Source organism: Lupinus angustifolius, chromosome LG11, assembly GCF_001865875.1.
Source record: "Lupinus angustifolius cultivar Tanjil chromosome LG11, LupAngTanjil_v1.0, whole genome shotgun sequence".
Taxonomy (NCBI): domain Eukaryota; kingdom Viridiplantae; phylum Streptophyta; class Magnoliopsida; order Fabales; family Fabaceae; genus Lupinus; species Lupinus angustifolius.
The window spans coordinates 25,955,020-25,976,424 of NC_032019.1; the positions used below are offsets into that span (position 1 = coordinate 25,955,020).

The 21,405-nt window shown below is 34.4% G+C and overlaps 1 protein-coding gene across 4 annotated transcripts in view; it reads left to right on the forward strand.

Annotated features, from left to right (window-relative positions):
* The window catches only part of LOC109361099 (alpha carbonic anhydrase 1, chloroplastic), a 102,285-nt gene continuing 85,544 nt past the window's right edge, over positions 4,665-21,405 (forward strand). The window contains exons 1-4 of one of the 4 annotated variants that reach the window (XM_019606419.1): positions 4,665-4,708; positions 6,749-6,847; positions 7,212-7,420; positions 21,031-21,137. In XM_019606419.1, coding sequence (XP_019461964.1) covers positions 6,778-6,847; positions 7,212-7,420; positions 21,031-21,137 — 386 coding nt within the window. In that variant the 5' untranslated portion in view covers positions 4,665-4,708; positions 6,749-6,777. Of the gene's footprint in view, positions 4,709-6,681; positions 6,852-7,211; positions 7,421-21,030; positions 21,138-21,405 lie in introns of those variants that run through there. The other 3 variants (XM_019606420.1, XM_019606418.1, XM_019606421.1) reach the window with 3 other exon arrangements.

Sequence of the window (21,405 nt, forward strand, 5' to 3'; positions counted from 1 at the left end):
ACACCTATTCAACCCCCCCCCCTTCTAGGTGTATTGTAACCACTGATACCTAACAATGGTGAGAAAAGTGATGTTATGGATTGTGATGATGAGATCCATATGAAAGAGAACAACACAAATGCATATGACAGCGATCATTTCGAGGAAATGGAAAATGTTATCGAAGAGAATTTTCAAGATTGTCCTGAGATGTTTCAGCGTTGATGAGTGATGCTGAGAAACCATTACATTATGGTTGTACTAAATTCACGAGATTGGCAGCAGTGTCAAGGTTGTATAAGCTGAAATTTGTTAATGGATAGAGTGATAAGAGTTTCACAGACATGCTTGCACTTCTAAAGGATATGTTGCTGGAAGATAATGTGCCCTCTTCTCGAAAATATGATGCTAAATAAATTTTACGCTCCATTGGAATGGACTACATATTTGTGCTTCATGCATAGAGAAGGAGGTAGGTTGTATAGGAAAGAAAGAATCAACTTGAGGGCTTTGTTGTTTGACACAATCAATGATTTCCATGCCTATGGTAATCTGTCATAATATAGTACAAAGGGACATGTTGTATGTCCTGTATGTGAAGACAACACTCATTCAATGAGGTTGCAACACTATAAGAACAATGTCTTCCTAGGCCATCGTAGATTTTTGTATTCAGATCGTCATTATCGATGATTGAGAAAAGCATTTGATGGGAACAATGAAGAAGGTCGTGCTCCTTTGCCATTGACGGGTGACCAATTATTTCAAAAGATAAAGGATTTGAATAATAACTCTAGTAAATCTTGCGCAAAAGTAATGGTCACAAATGGGTGGAAGAAAAGGTCAATCTGCTTTGAATGGTCATATTGGAGTTCGTTATATGTAAGACATTTCCTCGATGTTATGCATATTAATAAAATGTGTTTGAAAATCTCCTTGGTAACTTACTCAATGTCCTTCCTTGGTAAGACCAAAGATGGCTTGAAAGCAAGGTCGGACTTGGTTACTATGGGAATAAGAAAGGAATTCGGGTTGATAATGAAGGGAAAACATACATTTCTACCTCCAGCAGCTTATACTTTGTCGAGGAACGAGAAAATGGAATTTGAAAATTTCTTCATGGTGTTAAAGATCTAGAGGGGTACTTTTCCAACATTCGGAATATCATATCAATGAAAGATCTCAAGTTAAAAGGTCTTAAGTCACATGATTGTCATGTAACTTTGGAGCATTTCTTGCCTAATAGAATACGGTCAATTCTACCTAAAAATGTTCGAGGAACCATAACTAAGTTATGCTTCTTCTTCAAGGCAATTTGTAGCAAAGTGATTAACCCTGAGAATTACCGACATTGCAAACACAAATTATTTTGATTTTGTGTGAACCTGAAATATATTTCCCACCTTGTTTTTTTGACATACTGGTTCATCTAAGCATTCATCTTGTTCGAGAGACACAACTATGTGGCCCTTCCTATATGAGATGGATGTACCCATTTGAGCATTATATGAAGATATTAAAAGGGTATGTGAAAAACTGATCAATACTAGAGGGTTGTATTGTCGAGCGATATGTTTTTGAAGAAGCTCATGATTTTTGTACCGGATACTTTACCGATGGTGATTTCATAGGCATTCCAAAGCCTCTGTATGCAAAAAAACATTTGGTGAGAGTATTACTAGGAATGTAATATTGACTATAACAAGAACCGAAATGGAGCAAACACACTTATATGTTTTAAATAATGCCAACAAGGTTGAGCCATATGTTGATAGACACAAGGAGATGCTAAGGAAGTCTTACCCAAGTAAGAATGAAAATTGGATTTCCAAAGAGCATAATCAGTGTTTCATAAAGTGGCTAAAAATCACATTGATGAGGAGTTGAATATAAATGCACATTCGATTTCCGAAAGATTGAAATGGTTAGTCAATGGTCCAAGTATTCATGTCTTATCTTACACTGGTTACCTAATTAATGGGTTCATATTTTATACGAAAGTACAATATGATCAAAGTAAAATGCAAAATAGTATTGTGACTCTTGTTGCTCGAACTTTACACATGTCAGGGGAAAAATATAGAAACCCAATATATGTGAACATGTCAGGCTTTGGGGTGATTGAACAAATATGTGAATTAGATTACACAATGTTTCATATGTCACTTTTTATTATATGTGGGTTGATAACAATAATGGCTTATGAGTTGATGAGTTAGGGTTCATGCAAGTGGATCTTAATAGGCCAAGATATAAAGATGAGTCATTTATTCTAGCATCACATGTTCAACAAGTATTCTATGTTAATGATCCAGATGATATGAAATGGGTCATTGTTCTTTTAACTAACAAAATAATCGTCAATAATATTGATGACCAAGAATATGAAGATATTGATGTGAAGATGATCATTTTTTTGGGACATACCAGTCGTGTGAGAGCGGACCAACTATAAATGATTATTTATATACAAGAAATGTTCATGATGAAGGGATTTGGGTGAATCAATATGTTCCTCCAAACAATGATGATATTACAAGCCAAAAACAATCAAGTAAAAGGAAAAAGTATATTCATGTAGTCTTTTATAATTATAGCTAAATATTGATTATTTGTAATTTGCATAATTTTGTTTGTTTGTAATTTGCATAATTTTTTGGTTTGTAATTATGTACTCTGCCAAAACATAATTGACATGATATTCATTGTTCGTAGTTTGTATTGTATCGATGTTAATAAAAAAACTTATGACCTGAATTAATGTGTTTGTCTTGTTGAGAATATTTATGCTACTAATAAATGTACATGCAAGTATTAATGTATACAAATCAACAGCGAATTCTAAGGGAAGCCCTGACATGCGATGTTGTAAAGGATTAATATAACAACGCTTTTTATAGACTGTACTATTGTAAATGTTTAATACAATAGCGCAGAACAGTGTTGTATTAAGGTGTTGTTTGAGAATATTTATGAATAATATAATAACGTTTTTTTAAGTATGTGTTATTATATATATGCAATATAACAACGCAAGCATAAGCGCTGTTAGTCATGCCTATATATTGCATTGTTTATGTATGAAATATATGACAGCGCTCTTTGTATAATGTGTTATTGTATATATGTAATATAACAGCGTATGATAAGCGTTATTAATCATGACAATATATTATTGCGGTCAAATAGAAAACGCCCAAAAGTGTTGTTATACATCTAAAATACACATTGAACTGTAACTCTGGCGTAGTAATGCGACAATATTTCTTGTAGAAGAGTTGTCTATATAGTCCTTCTACAATATTTTGAAGCCAAGTTGCAGTTTTTATGGATTCTACAAGGCTCTCTTGAAAATATCATTGTTATATTTCCCATTTCTACGATGCTTTTAGAAACGTTTTAAATTCTAAGAATATATTCTATTACATTCACATAGACAATGCTCACAAGAGCTAATAAATTACTATTTTAAGCGTTATGGAAAAGCAAATCTGGAGTAATATATTATGCAGTGCTCACAAGCGTTTGTTTACAATATGTTATATATTAATTATATCTTTTTATACCTCTGGAGCAAATATGTTGGCACTAATTTTGCAGGAGAAAGTAAAGTTATCCGGTAATGTAATTATTTTACATTTGGCTTTTGACGGAGAAAGAAGAATTTCTTTAAAGCATTACAATAATTTTGCATGAAAAAATATTCATTCGTGTTTCGCACTGCACAACAAAAGACAAAGCTTACTCAAAAGCCTTTTAGGGTTTGTTTGGGAGTTGGATTTTGGAAGGGAAATGGAAGGTTTAGGAGTCATCTCAGAAGTATATTTCATGGCTCCCAAGCCTTCCCTTTCTCTTTCTTCCACTCCAAAATAAAACTTCCAAAATAAGCCCTTAAAGTGCTTTCAGTGCGTTTCTTTCGAATATTTGCCTAAACTCAATCTCCCACTCAAAGTGGGCCTACATCTTTTTTATTCGCATGTATTTCAATCAATATTCTTGAACTCCTAAGGAGGGTCACTAACGTAGAAGTAGAAGGCTCAATGAAAAGATCCTTTCAGTAGGCATTATTTGTTATATATAAAGGTGGAAACAGTTCAAACTACTTATTAGGGGTATATTATCTTACTAATGATAGGTTAAGTTAGATCAGACTTTTTTCGTGAACAAGTTAGATTCATGCATTTTAAAAAGGTTATTTAGGTTAACATGTCAGACTTTTGATCATCTAAAAGGTCTATTAAGCCTAACAGACCGGCCTATTTAGCTATATTATATATGATTGATGGAATTATATTATTTTAATATAAGTAATATTATTATGTATGTAATTTTAATATAAAAAATAAAAATATATAATTTTATTATTAAAATTAGATGGGCCTAGCCAAAAGTATGTTTATTAGCTCATTTAAATGTTGATATGATATGGCGGCTCATTTCATGACCATATAGTATAAGAGACCTTTAAACGGGCTAATAGGTCAGACTAAACTATTAAACAGGTCAAGCCTAGTCTTTGAAAAAAATTAAACAGGCTTACAGTTTAGGCCTAGGCTTTGAAAAAAAAATTAAACAGACTAACAGGTCAGGCTTAGACTCCTATATGGTATATAGACTTAGCTTGTTTAAGAGAAAGTCTGATCTAACATATTTTCATTCTATATACTATATAAAAGAGTTGTGGAAAATATCAAATGCACCAAACTTCTCTCAAACTTTAATTACTTTAGTTCATCTCACTTTTATATATTCAATCTTAAACAGATTATATTATCAAGTTGGAATTTACCCCTCTATTATTAAAAATAAAATATCATGTAGTTATTATATTATTTTATGAAATAATAATAGTTTATTCGACTCAAAGAATAAATAAGACGATAATACTAAATATATAAATCAATTGTGAATAGTTGTTATAATTTATTGTCTCAAGTTCAATTTTCCGAAAATGAGAGTTTTATGCTTATAAAATATATCGACCGATTGGATCAAGATTGTCTCCTATAAATGATATGTGATTTAAACAAAAACCATTACTCTAGTATGTAAAGAACATATTATTGGGAGGAGATCTACTTATGTCCCATGAGAAATTAGTTTTGTACTTATCCAGTAAAAAAATATATTCTAGAAATTCAAGAGATTAGTTTTTTAATTATGGGGTGATGGAATACTCTAGATGAAAATAATGAAGCACTCAAATATATGAATGTCGTTTGGTATGTAGAATAGGGACGTGAATCACTTAATCACATATTCTTGTGTTCAATTCTTTCAATGTTTATTCATATCTACGTAAGAAAACAAAAAAAAAGTCACTTATTGCCAATATTAATCTATACCTAAATGATGTGAGTTACACTAATTTTTTTATTTAACCCAGCATATTCACATGATTATATTTAATATGTGAAGTATATAATTTTTGATAATTATAAGTTCCTTATTTAATTTAATTTATGATATGTTATTTTCCTTATTTTTATAGGAAAAACCTGAAAACATAGTGGAATTTTTATAATTGTTTTGACAAAAACCTAAAATAAAACAGAATTTTATAAAACGTATTTAAATTTTTTTGTGAGAATGACTATCCTAATGAAATACCAAATTGATATAAGTAAATCCTTAGAATCTATTACTTGAATTGTTTACGGACTAAAAATTTCATATAAGCCGGACTTCTCATGTATTGTTAATATGTTATAGTGCATTATTTATACTGACATGATTTCTTTATTAAAGGGAGACAGGAGATTCACTTCAGTTCTATACTCCTCCTTGGTAACTTTATTCTGTCGTACTTCAAATTTTAGAATTGCAAAACTAGACCTGCTGTCCAACTTAATTGTTCTTGAACTTTTCCTAGAGTGATAGAGATTACCTGTCTACATTTTTGTCCCATTTTTGTGTCTTAGTTGAATGAAAAAGTTATACTTCATTAAAATGAAAATTTTAAAAACATAAAACAATATATTTGCATTACTTGGAGAAAGTTTATTAGCTAGAATATGAAGATATATAAATTTTGGGACAGATGATCTCCATTAATCAAGTCAAAACCAGATATTTCGGTTATCAAAAGCAGTCCTTATATTTAACCAGATTTATCCTCAATTATTTGTCCAACTAAATTGTCATTAAATTCATCTACAAGTTCAGATCGGAACACACGGAAACATACTTCACTGTTATTATTGTAAGGGAAAAGTATAATAAAATATATATAACTAATATAAGCTTTATCTCTTGTAAGTAATTACTATCATCTAATTTTTCTTTTTTATTAAGGATTAATCTAATTGTTAGTATAATTAATATGTACATAATATTAAATTATTAAAATTTAAAATTTGTTCGAGTGTCATATTATTTAATTTTAATTTTTATATATTAATGTACTATAACTTTTTAACTTTAAAATTTATTTGTAATCATCTTCTTAATCAATTTATATTATAAGTAATTTAAAATTATTTTATAAACTAATTTCATTAACAGATAAAATTTATAGTATGATTAGAAAGAAAAAATAGTTAATATAAATTATTTTTAAATGTATAAAATTTGGTGATTTTTATGTAATTTTCCCTTCAACTATGGTTCACCAGTTACCACTTACAAGGGAATCTGTCAGTATCCACTAACAGTGGCCCAAATTTAGCGCACCTTCATTGTAGTGCTTAGTGTTGTTATTGGATAACACACCACAATCATCATTAAATGACACATATATAAAGGTCAGCAATAATACAAAGGCTCTCAGGTCAAAGCAGACATAGCTAGCTATACATAATGGCCCTGCGGATTTACTTCTCAATCCTTTCAATAGCAGTTTTTGCTCTATCCACTTCAGCATATGAATGTATGCTTTCTTTTGTTAAATATGGTTTCCTCTGTTTTACATACATGAATTAGGTGCTTGCTATCTTTCTCTCATTCCTGCATTATACAAACTTTGCAAGATTGCACATAGTTCTCTATGTAGAGGTGAGAGCAATAGTATAAGGTTGCTAGGTGGTGACTTTGAGGTTAGAGGTTCGAATCTTAGAAAAAGCATATTTGCTTACATCTGCTTGCAGGGTAAGGCCACTGGTCTCCTTGCACTGGCTGCCAAATTCATCTATTTTTACACAGTTTTATAATTCCTAAAATTGTGAAAATTTTAGTATGTTAATATTAGTTGCTAAGTTGTTATGTAGTTGAACTACAATTTTTTATGACACTAGATTCGACTAAATTTGGTTATGCTGGTCCAAATGGTCCTGAGAAATGGGGAAGCTTAAGTCCATCTTACTTATCATGCTCAAATGGGAAGGCTCAGAGTCCTGTGGACCTTGCCAAGGCTGATGTTGTCTGGAACAAGCAGTTGAAGTCCTTAGACAAACACTACATTCCCACAAATGCCACTTTGGTTAATAACAAATTCAACCTTGGGGTTAGTTCTTCAACTATAAAATCATTTTTTCTTTCATCTCTTTTCCTGGAAAGCGTGAACTATCTATAGCAATTAATCTTGACATCCAATGTCACATGCCCATATTTATGCCTTTTTTGGTTATATTTGAAATAAGAAGTTTGAACCTTTTGTTGTTACAACGTACGATAGAATTCAGGGGAAATGCTTTTTATCTTGTATAGTTATATGGATTATTTTGTACTGATTTGTTTTTCTGAAAGTAAGTTAGTTACGTGTTATAGAATTAAATATATGATGGCACGATATAATTGACTACATATCACTAATATATATTGTAATTACATTGAATGAAAAGCATGAACATGGTAATTATTTTCATGGCACCACTAGAAATTCTATTCCTTTTGTAAATTTTTCTCCCTTCATGTTGTGTGATGGTTGATGACAATTCCCTATCTTCTACTTCATTAACCTTGATCTTGAGAGCCCTTATCTTCTTCCTCTCATAATCTTGGCCAAACCCTTATCAGTGATGTCCTCACCGGTATCAATAAATACAATCCGTGGGCTTTGGCAATAACAATGGCCTTAAAAGTCAAAATCAAATTCTCCTTTTTGATGGCTCTTTGCACATGTCTGCATCTAGTCATCCATATTATCATTGTTGGTCTATGTCAATAATATGATCATGTCATGTCTACTCAACTTTGTTGACCAGTCTTTGGCCCATATTGGGAAGGAGATCACATGTCCCAAACAGTGTCTCACTTCATGTCTCAAGCCAATCAGAGTACTCCATTTGATTACTTTTTACTTTTAAACTTTTTATTTTATCCACGTGTTAATATACGATTGTGATAGAATCCCTTTTGAGAGGATTCAGATTTTTGTTTTTGATCATTCTTGAATGTAAGTCTTTTGAGAGGAATATGTAATTTGTACTTTGAAACTTGTTAAATTTTTTATTGGTTTTTGTTAGGGTGAGTTTTGGCCGTGGGGTATGAGTATTGTTGGTATTGTTTTTTATGTTTAGGGAATGTGTTTGGCCGTAGGTTTTGGGGTGAAGATTGGGATGGTTTGTGGATTATTTAGGGCAAATTTGTATGGATGAATGTTGGTGGTTGTGTATAGGGTTATTTGGTCGTGTATGGTTGAGGGTTGATGTTGATAAAAGAATGTGGTATAGATAGAAAGATGAAGGTGCCACAAGCTTGATTGCTTGATAAGCCTAAGGTATATTGCCATGAGGAAGAGAACCTTGATAAGAAATGGTCTTGGTTCAACCAAGAAACTAGGAGAAACTCAACTAGCAATGGATTATTTTCCAAATAAAATTCAAGTTGTCTTATTTCCATGTGTAATTTGGTACAAATAGGGGAAGAGAATTCGGCTAGGCCTAATTTCCCATGTGCAAAATAATTAATTACATTTATTTGTTGCTCCTAATTGTTTTCCCCCATGTGCTAATTCGGTCAAGCCTTAGGATTGGTAGACTTTCCTATTTCGATTTTCCCATGTGTTGATTTGGCTAATCTTTACGATTGATGCCTTTCCTTATTCTTTTCTCTATGTGCTTATTCGGCTAGGTCCTTGTAGGAATGAACCTTCATAGAGCTAAGTGTCCAAATTCAGAATTGAAAGCTCTTGAAATGAATAAGGGATTAAATCCTTGCCTTTATAGCTCTTCAATATTCTTTTCTCCATGTGTTTATTCGGCTAGGCTCTTGTAGGAATGAATAAGGAATTAAATCCTCGTCTTCATAGCTCCTCATTATGACTTTGTATCAATCTTCGTTAAGGAAAATCAAATCAGATTTGATTCTTCTTTGAATTCAAACACTACACCAAATAACGAAAGAAATCCTTGGTCATTTACTTGCTTGATCCCATTAAGGAAAGATTTGTCATGATCTTCTCTTTGAAATTCATACGCCTATTCCAAGTAAGTAAGGTTTTTATGGCATTAGTGTCTCCAAATCAAATTGGATGATGGATAGCCTTGGACTTCACGCCCCTCCTAATTAGGAAACGAATTTCATGACTTGATGACTCATTCACGCGTTCTCTTTCAAAATAAGCAAGGATCCATTGTGTCTTCATGGTCTTCATGGTGTGAATTCACGGCTGGATTAGTAAGGGAAGTGTTCCCCTTGGTTTATACTTGGATTACATGGGTCATAATGCAATTTATTACAACTATAAGTTCAAGCATATGACTGGCCTCTATCATGACTACGTCGAAAAGTACAGTTTCATATTTCCCTATAGAGAAGGGAACCTCCACTTGTTGATTCATCACCATTTCTCCAACCTCACTTAGCCATTATAGCCGGTAAGGGGTTGGGTGGGTCCTCATCACAAGGTTGAGTTTAGAAACCAACCTAGTGCTCACCATATTGGCACAACTACCACTGTCAATGATTAGGGAACAAATATTCCCTACAACCAAATATCTAGTATGGAAGATGTTCTCTCGCCGACTTTCCTCATCCTCCCTAACTTGGGTCCCTAAAATCCTTCACACCATGAGAAGATCTCCTTCTGGGACATCAACATCCTCTTCAATTTCCTCCGAACTCGAAGTATCTGATTGAGACTCCACCACTGCATTTTTATCACCATGGTTCTCTTGGTTGAGAATTGTGAAGCTATGTGACCGTGCCAAAGACATTTGAAACACTTGACCTCTCTACTCCTAGTGGTGTTTTCCATGGGCTTCTTCCCTTGGGAAGAGCTCACGACCTCCTTTGGAATGGGCCCCTCCTTCTTGGACTTGTCCTTCCATCCTGAAGATTGGAATTTTGTGGTGGAGGAGTATTTGGATTTTCTCCTCCGCAGTTGTTGTTCTACCTTCATGGCTTGCTGCATTACATCCTCTAACTCCACATATGGTTGTAACTCCACTACATCCTGAATTTCCTAGTTCAACCCATGAAGAAACTGTGCCATAGTGGCTTCATGGTCCTCATGAAAATTGGACCTCAGAAGAGCTAACTCCATTTCTTTGTAGTACTCATCCACTAATTTGTTTCCTTGGGTCAGCCTTTGAAGTTTGTTATGGATATCCCTTTGATAGGATGTCAAAACAAACCTCTTTCTCATCACAATTTTCATCTCATCCCAATAGTCTACTAGTTCAACACCATACCTCCTTCTTTCTGAAACTGGTCCCACCATACCATGGCATACTCCTTGAATTCCAAGGTTGCCACTTTGACCTTTTTCTCCTCAGAATAACTATGGCAGTAAAAAACTTGATCCATTTTCAACTCCCACTCCAGATAGGCTTCATGATTATTCATCCCCAAAAAGGTAGAGACTTTAATCTTGACCCCATCCATTCGGTCATCCATCCTCCTCTCCCTATGGCCACCATCATCACTCCTCCTTTCCCTATGGCCACCATCATCATGCCTCCTTTCCCTCCGCCTTCTTCTCCTTTATGGTTCAGAATCACTATTGTGTTGCCTTTGATTTTGTTGAAAATGCATCTCCTCCATTTGTTGTTGGAGGTCTCAGAATTGTGCACTGATTTCATGAATTGCTTGCATATAGGTCATGATCCTGGAGGGACTCAGCTCCATTTCTTGTAGGACTAGACATTTCGTCACTTCTCTTTTGACTCTTTTCTCTCAATGTGTTTAGTGTGTATCGCTCCCTCACTTTTTCTCGATTTCTCCTTGGGTTTTTGATAAAATGAAGATAACCAAGAGTTGTTTTCAATATGGTGAACCCAAAAACTTATCAAACAGAAAAATATTTGGCTCAGGTTTTTTTTGAGACAAGTGTGTTTTCGGTTTTGTTGTAATAAGGATAAATGTAGAATATTTTTGTGTTTTCGGTTTTGACTTGAACGAAAAAAATTGAAACTTGACTTACACAAGGCTAGCTCTGAATACCACTTGATATAATCCCTTTTGAGAGGATTCATAATTTTGTTTTTGATCGTTCTTGAATGTAAATCTTTTGAGAGGAATATGCAATTTGTACTTTGAAACTTGTTAAAAAATTTATTGCTTTTTGTTTGGGTGAGTTTTGGTCATGGGGTATGAGTATTGTTGGTATTTTTTTGGTGATTAGGGAATGTGTTTGGCCATGGGTTTTGGGGTGAAGATTGGGATGGTTTGTGGATTATTTAGGGCAAGTTTGTATGGATGAATTTTGGTGGTTGTGTATAAGTTTATTTGGCCGTGTATAGTTGAGGGTTGATGTTGATAAAAGAATGTGGAATAGATAGGAAGATGAAGGTGCCACAAGCTTGATTGCTTGATAAGCCTAAGGTATATTTCCATGAGGAAGAGAACCTTAATAAGAAATGGTCTTGGTTCAACTAAGAAACTAGGAGAAACTCAACTAGCAATGGATTGTTTTACAAATAAAATTCAAGTTGTCTTATTTCCATGTGTAATTTGGTACAAATAGGGGAAGGGAATTCGGCTAGGCCTAATTTCCCATGTGCAAAATAGTTAATTACATTCATTTGTTGCTCCTAATTTTTCCCCCATGTGCTAATTCGGTCAAGCCTTAGGATTGGTAGACTTTCCTATTTCGTTTTTCCCATGTGCTGATTTGGCTAATCTTTAAGATTGATGCCTTTCCTTATTCTTTTCTCCATGTTCTTATTCGGCTAGGTTCTTGTAGGAATGAACCTTCATAGAGCTAAGTGTCCAAATTCAGAATTGAAAGCTCTTGAAATGAATAAGGAATTAAATTCTTGCCTTCATAGCTCTTCATTATTCCTTTCTCCTTGTGTTTATTCGGCTAGGCTCTTGTAGGAATGAATAAGGAATTAAATCCTTACCTTCATAGCTCCTCATTATTACTTGGTATCAATCTTATTTAAGGAATATTCAAATCAAATTTGATTATTCTTTGAATTCAAACGCTACACCAAATAAGGAAAGAAATCCTTGGTCATTTACTTGCTTGATTCCATTAAGGAAAGATTTTCATGATCTTCTCTTTGAAATTCACACGCTTATGCCAAGTAAGGAAGGTTTGTATGGCATTAGTGTCTCCAAATCAGATTGGATGATGGCTAGCCTTGGACTTCACGCCCCTCTTAATTAGGAAACGAATTCCATGACTTGATGACTCATTCACACGTGCTTTTTCAAAATAGGCAAGGATCCATTGTGTCTTCATGGTCTTCATGGTGTGGAGTCACTGCTGGATTATTAAGGGAAGTGTTCCCCTTGGTTTGTACCTAGATTACATGGGTCTTAATGTAATTTATTACAACTATAAGTTCAAGCACTTAAAGCTCAAAAGGGCGAATAGTAATTTTTCTTTTATATAAGGAAGGAAAATAATTCCTAGACTACATGTGGGCATGATAATCCCCACTTATTAAATGGGACTCCCACACACCTCAAATAGCCCCTCCTTGGTTGTGGCCAATTTGGGTTACTTCTATGAAAATGGTACAATGTATGGGCTTGATTTCCTCGCTGGGCTTTGTTGATTCCACCACTTCCTTCAGTAGTAGGTTGAGAGTTTAGTGTGCTTTCTTGGTTTTGGATCGGGTCATGGGCCCTCCTAGCCCACTTAGCTCTTCCTTGATGATAGGCCTTGGTAGGTTCATATCAGATTGGCTTGGGACAGGGAATGAGATACCGTTGGGGACAAGTGATTCTCATCCCCCATATTGTGCTTTATAACAATTATGCTCCTACAATTTAGGCATATCTTCAGGCACATTTCTCCTCAAATGTTGGTCCTCGCGTTTATGAGCTTGATCATAATATTACTACTCGTCAACAATGAGATTCTTCCATAGCACATTACTTCAACCAATCTAATGTCATTAGAATGAATTATCTCTCACAACAGCACAAATGATGCCATATGGAGTTTTTAATCGGCGTTAATGATACACTTCTGCAACCACAAAATCAAGTACTTCTTGTAGGAATAGTCTAATAACATAGAAGATACTAAATATGACAACAATACTATCATCATATAAATATATCAATCATATCAAATCATCAAGAATAAATAGAAAAGTGGAAGCGTACTTGAAGGATCCATGGAATCTTCTTGAAAGAAATGAACTTCTTGATGGATTAGTGATCTTCCAATGTACATTACCCGTACTCTTTAGTTCCTCTTCCAATGGGATGAAAAGAATAGAATTTAATTTGTTGTATCTACAATTGGGGACGATAACCCCTATTTATAAGACATGCATTCCCTTTCATGAAGGGTGATGTCCTTTTGAATTTTCTTATTTCTTATTTTTGCCCATCATAAAAATAGAAATTAAGATATATGGTATCTACACAATAATTTTCATGATAGTTATGTCTATAGCCATAACTTTACTTGAATTAGATCACTTTAATTTGGCTAATAAAAAATAATGACACAAACACATTTAAATATTACATTTGTGGCCCAAAATTTCTTACAATCTCCCACTGGTCACATATGTAATTTTACAAAATTGTGTTAGACTTTATGAGCTTAGAAACATGTCATTATAAACCTTAGACATATGCCTATCTCGTCCATTAATTATATTAATATATAGAACCAAAGCGGCTTTCGTTATATCAACCATAACTAAACCCATCAATGATCACTAATATTAACATAACTAAATGACATAGATCAATCATGAAATGCGGAGCATAAAAATCACATGAAGGTGATCTATACATGTCGATTTTCAACTGGTTCTACTTTACTTTAGTGAGATCATTAATAACTTATCATACATAGTGCATTAAACTGAATACCAAACTTTATTTCTGATCAGAACAATATTCAATTTTAAGAGTATGCATACATAATTCTAAAACATAGAACATAAAATGATATCAATGACAAACTCCCACTACACCAAAGAATCCTCAAATTGTCCCTAAGTGTTCTATATAAATTTGTCCACTTTGTACTCTCTCCTTGACAACTAGGAACTTGATGTCGATGAGTTTCGACTTTGTTAAGCTCCTATTGTTATTGGAGTATAGGATGGCTGATTTGTTCTCACAATATAATTTAAGTGGTCTTTCAATTCCTTTTACAATTCACAGCCCAATGACAAAATTCCTCAACCAAATCCCTTGATTTGATGCCTCATAACATGCTACAAACTTTGCGGCCATAGTGGATGAAGTGACTAGTTTTTGCTTGGAACTACACCAAGATATTGCACCACCAACCAACAAATAGACATAGCCTGAAGTGGATCTTCTACTATCTTGGCACCCTGCAAAATCGGAGTCAGAATAACCTGTGATTTCTAAAGCGTCTGACCTCCTATAAGTGAGCACATGATCCCTTGTTCTCTCCAAATACCTTATAACTCTTTTGGCTGTTTTCCAATCATCCATTCTTGGATCGCAGTATCTGCCTAACACTCCATACGCTATGTCCGGACGCGTACAAATTTGAGCATACATTAGACTCCATATTGCTGATGCATAAGGGATCTTTTGCATTTCCTGAATCTCAAGATTTCCTTTTGGGCACTGATTGAGACTAAACTTGTCTCCCTTGGCTACCGGGGCGTTACCTGGTTTGCAGTCCAACATGCCAAACCTTTTGAGCACCATATCGATATAGCTTCTTTGGGATAATCCTAGGATACCTCGAGAACGATCTCAGTGTATCTGTATCCCTAACACAAAAGAGGCTTCACCAAGATCTTTCATCTGGAAATTTCTTGAGAGGAATTTCTTGGTTTCATGCAACATGCCTAAATCATTGGTAGCAAGAAGTATGTCATCAACATACAGGATGAGGAAAACATATCTACTCCCACTGAATTTATGATACACACACTCATCAACCACATTCATCTCAAAACCAAATGAGTGAATAACTTGATGAAACTTGTGGTACCACTGACGAGATGCTTGTTTTAGCCCAGAGATGGATTTTGTCAATTTGCAAAACATTTTCTTTGGGTCTCCTAACACAAACTTTTCTGGTTGCATCATATAAATTTTTTCCTCAATGTTTCCATTGAGAAATGTTGTCTTGACATTCATCTGATGAAGCTCCAAATACATAATGTGCAACAAGAGCCATGATTATCCTAAAAGAGTCCTTTGATGAAACCGGAGAGAAAGTCTTTTTATAGTCAATCCTTTCCTTTTGAGTATAGCCTTTGGCTACAAGACGAGCTTTATACCTCTCCACATTACCATTGGAGTCCCGTTTGGTCTTAAATATCCATTTGCAACCAATGGGTTTCACATCTTATGGTAATGGGATAAGCTCCCAAACTTCATTGTCTTGCATTGACTTATACTCCTCAATCATTGCTTCAATCCACTTTTCTGAATTGGAACCTTTCATGGCTTTCATGGAAATTGATTGGATCATTTTCCATTATACCATCATGTTCCTCATGTTCCTGAAGAAATACTATGTAATCATCCGAAACCACATTTCTTCTTACTCTAGTGGACCTTCGCAAAGGTATTGGTTCTTGAAGCACGAGTTCTTGAGGATTTTGATTTTGTTCTTTATCTTGAAGTGGAGTTTGAACAACAATGTCTTGAAGAAGTTTTATACTTGCTTCATCAGAAGCAACTATATGAATAGGTCCTGGAATTGAAATCGATTCTTCTTCAAAAACAACGTCTTTAACCTTATTTCTCTTTAACCTTATTTCTCCCCCCAAACTCAATATCCTCGAAAAACATGGCAGTTCCAGTCTCGAAAATTGTCTTTAATTTGGGATTATAAAATTTATAACCCCTAGATGGTTCAGAATAACCAATGAAGTAGATGCTCACTGTTCGGGGATCCAATTTTCTTTCATTGGGCTTATAAGGCCTTGCCTCAATTTGACATCCCCAAACATGAAGGTGATTTAGATTACGCTTTTTACCTGTCCAAAGCTCATAAGGTGTTTTAACAGCTGCCTTAGTTGATACTCTGTTTAAAATGTAAGCTGCAATCTTTAATGCCTCTCCCCAAAGTGATTCTCGTAAAGTAGAATGACATATCATACTCCTTACCATATCTTAAGAGTCCGGTTTCGTCTTTTAGCAACATCATTCATGCTAGGTGACCTTCGCATGGTATACTGTGGGATGATCCCACATTCCTCTAGGTACTTGGCAAATGGTCTTGGACGTTGTTCATCTGAACCGTCATATCTACCATAATATTCACCACCACGGTCAGATTTGACACACTTAATTCTTTTATTGAGTTTATTTTCAACTTCAGCCTTAAAAGATTTGAACACGTCCAAAGATTGAGACTTTTCATGTATAAGAAATAGGTATGCATATCTAGAATAATCATCTATGAATGATATAAAGTATTGCTGACCATTCCAAGATGGTGTTGGAAATGGCCCACAAATATCTGTATGTATCAATTCTAAGACATTTGTAGCTCTGTATGCTCCTAATTTCTTATGTTTGGTCTGTTTGCCCTTGATGCACTCAACATAGACATTAAAGTCTGTAAAGTCAATGGAATCAAGGATCCCATTTGACATAAGTTGTTCAACTCTATTTTTAGAGATGTGAACTAGACGTTTGTGCCACAACATTCCCGAGTTCGCACTGTCAAAGTTACGCTTAGTACCACGTGATTCCATATTCAAGGTTTCATTATAAGAAGCAATTGTGTCGAGCAAATATAGATTGTCATACACCATAAGAGTACCAGTTCCAATAATACTTGAATTTATAGATAAACTGAATTGATTACTTTCAAATGAACAATGATAACCAGATTTGTCCAAATAAGAAATATAAATTAAACTTTACACTTAGTACCACGTAATAGAGGAATGACATCCCTACCATTACGAACCATCGCTGAATTATCCTGGACGACCACATGGCCAAGCCTCTTACGGTCAGACAAGATCGCTGCGTGGTATCATGTAATCCTTTTTAGGCATCACCTTGCTCAAGACATCATCGTCGGAATCCTTGCCCACATAAGGCACAAGAACAAAAGTAACAATATAAGTTTGTTGGTTTGGGCATCAGGCTCTTCGTTCGAGCCACGATCTCTCCCAATTATTAAATATACTTCTCACCTAAGTTAGGGTTATCGCTTGAGAGACTGTCACTCAAGCGATAGTTTCATCAAAACATACTCAATTCCCTGCATGGCGAGCTCTCGCTCAAGCGAAAAATCCACCAAAAACTGGTCAAAATCACCCTCTAGATCTCACTCGGGTGAGATACTGTCGCCTAGACGACTAGAATTGTCCAGAACAATCGAAACGCCTGTCTGGCCCTCACCTAGGCGAAAACCACTCGCTAAAGCGAGGCTGGCTCGCCCAGACGACAATTGAGGACCAGGGCTATTGTTTCTTCATCTCCCAAGCGAGGGAGCCTTGCCCAGGCGAGAGGGTCCAGCAGCCTGGACTACTTCCTCGCCCTTTTGGGCCATCGGATCAAAATTCTCCGTTTTTTGGATCCCTACGCGTTTTAGTTTCCCGAGTGGTGTTCCTTCATGGATAACTACCATAATACTTGATATTTTAAACTATCCTAGGGCATACATCTTAAGAAACCATTCGTACTTAATCCAGACACGCACTCATTTTATTAAATACGAGTTTCAAAATAAAAAGAAATATAGCTCCCAACTTTTGAGGTAGTTGGGAGATCTTGGTGTCATATTCGGACACCACTATGTCACGATGTATTCTCCCTCACATTGGATTGTAGCGCGATTGATCTCCTTTACATGAATGCGTAGGTTGTCCAACTTCGAATGCATCGAAACTAAACACAAATACCAAAACAGCCCCATGAACAACAATAGTTCATGGTTTTAAAACAACGATTTCTAAATTCACGGAAACCCATTTTCCGAGTTCTTGATTAAAAAAAGAGTTAGGGAGATCATTAGAAAATTTATATGGTTGAAAACGTTTGTAACATGCGTATATACATCATACTAAAATTTCGTAAACAACTAGTGGTTAGATTTCTAAGAGATTAAGAACGAAGAAATAAAAACTTACCTTGGAGTTATTGAGAAAATCAGAATGAAGAAGAGAGAAGAGTGATGTTAAGGGTTTCTTCAAGTTGGATGGATATTTTAAAAGGAAGTGGATATTATTTAGGGAGGGTAAATCAAAGTTTTTCAAGAGTAATGGCGTGATGGGTAGATGAATGGTTTAAGGGATTTTGTATAAAAGATGAGTATTTTTGCTTGCTTAACAAGCAAGGTTCACTCACGAAAATGAAGTGACCTCTTCGACGAAATATTCGCACTTAAATCATGCCCGAGTATTATCGGCTAATAATCGACTGGATATTAAAAATCTTTCTATTTCGGTTTACGGATAGAATTTCGAATAGAGAATTCGAAGTGAACGATATATAGAAATGCATCATGAATAAAGTTGATGTATATCTTGACTCGAAATAATATTTCAAAGCCAATGACATAATCGTAATTCAATTCCGAACTACGAAACTCAAAAACACGTTATCGGGCTAAAATCAGGCGAATTTGGGCCCAACAATGGTCCAAAAACTTCCATCGCAGAATATTATGAAAATTTACTGAAAAATAGGAATTCCCAAAACAAGACTAACACTCAACTACGGCTTAGCCTAAATTATTACCGATTAATTTCGAAAAATTAATTTATGTTAAAATAAATACTTAATAAAATACATCAAATTTTCATGGTGTTACAAGACAGACCATGGAGAATGAAAGCATTAGAGATTTTACCTTTCAATGAAGCAACCATAGGTTTTAAATGGGTATACTATATCAAATATAATTCATGTGCTTCTATTTAATGGTATAAGGCACATTTGGTAGCTAATGGTTACTCACAGCAACAAGGTTTTGAGTTTGCTAATGTGTTTGATCCAGTTATAAAATAAGCAACGGTAAGAACTTTTCTTAGTGTTGCAACAACTAAAAATTGGACAACATATGAAATGAATGTTTCCTATGCCTTTCTACATGGTGATTTACAAGAATAGGTGTACATGCAACCTCCTCATGGGTTTCGAAGGTAAGTGGGATCATATTTTTATGCTAAATAGAACATTTTTTACTTAAAACTTGTATGTCACACTTGGTTTACTACATTCTCTATGCCTTATTTGTAGTTTGTTATAATCAACCCAAAGTTGACTACTCCATGTTCACATTTCCTCGTGCATCTTATATCACCATTTTACTTATCTATGTTGATGATATTGCAATTACATGAAAAGATCCAATGATTATTTCACTTATTGAAAAATACATTTCCAACTTGTTTAACATGAAAAATCTTGACCAATTGATATATTATTTGGGTATTGAAGTAGCACACTCTAAGGCTAGGACTTTTCTTAACAAATGGAAATATGCATTAGAAATTTTGCACGACACTAATCTTCTTGCAATTAAATTAGTTGCATCTCTATTGGATTAAAATCACACATTGGCTATTGATCATAGTGTACTCTTAGTTGATCCTACACCATATCATGAACTAGTTGGTCAATTGTTGTACTTTACAGTAACCCATCTAGATATCACTCATCCGGTGAATTATTGTCGCAATTTATTTATTCTCCATTGAACACGCACTAACAAGAAGTTCTTAGAGTGGTTAAATACATCAAGTCTGCCCAGGAAATCTTATTCTCAATTGACTCTTCTTTACTCCTCCATGCATATTGTGATACAGATTGGGCTTCTTACCCAACTTTTACATGATCAATCACTGATTTGTACTTTTTTGAGTCGAAGTCTGCTATCTTGGAGAACTAATTAACAATTAGCACAATTTCTCGCTCCTCCTCCGAAGTTGAATATTGTGTTATGGCAATGATGTTAGTGAAATAACATGGTTGCAAACTCTTCACCACTTAAGCATTTCACCACATCCTCAATCTTGTGATAATCAAATTGCCCTCCATGTAGCAAATAATCATGTTTTCCATGAGCTAACAAATCATGTTTTCCATGAGCTAACAAATCATGTGGAAATTGATTGTCATATACTACTTTTGTCTCCGCTAATAAGCAAGTAGTAGATATTTTTATAAAGGCTCTTCCAGGTTCACATAGTCACTTAACTTCCAAGCTCATGTACCTTCCTCAATAGTGAGCTTGAGGGGGAGTGTTACAAAATCCAAGATATGATATCATTGTATTATTAGTTTGTAAGCTATCCAACATCTAGTTTAGCTTAATTTAGAATATATAAGAGAAGAAAGAATATTGCTTATTTTGATGAGATTTAGCTTAATATTTCTCCCATTAACAGCACATGGTTGACCACATACCATTTTTATTTATATATATCAATTACATCGAACAAAAAACATGAACCTTATAATTATTTTCAGCTAGGTTTATGCTAATGACAGTTAGGAAGTTTTTCTATTACATTTCAATTACATCTCAACTTCCATGCTTTGAATATATGTTCACACTCAGAAAAATCAATGAATTTTGTATTCTTCAACTCTTGGTATAGATGTCAAATTTTTCTCTACTATGAATATCTTATTGTTCTTTAATTTCAATATTTCCTTCTATAGAAAATTTATTGCTATGCAGTTGATTAATTTTTCGTTTTGATGTCATATAACAAAATTTAGGTGCATTTGATAAGCTTGTTGGTAAATTATAAGTATCCATTAATATGCCTGATTTTTCCATTTATAAAGGTGCATTTTGAAGCAAAAGTAGGAGATATTAATATAGATAGAAAAAATTACTCATTGAAACAATTGCACTGGCATTCTCCTTCAGAGCACCAAGCTAATGGGCGTATGTAAGTTACTTCTGCTATCTTGTTCCCTCTATATTCTGCACCACATACACGTGTTTTAAATTATGTTCCCAATGTATTGTTTATCGTAACTGTAGAATAGTATGGGAAAATCCCAGTTGATGTGTTTTCTGCAAAAGACCAGAAAGTGATTGTTTGTAGGAAAACTTCAGGACATTAGTGGATGAAGGATAAATTTGAAGAAAGAGAAATGAATCAACCTATGATTAGTCTTTCTGCTTAAACAGAGGGTCAAACCTTGACACACAAA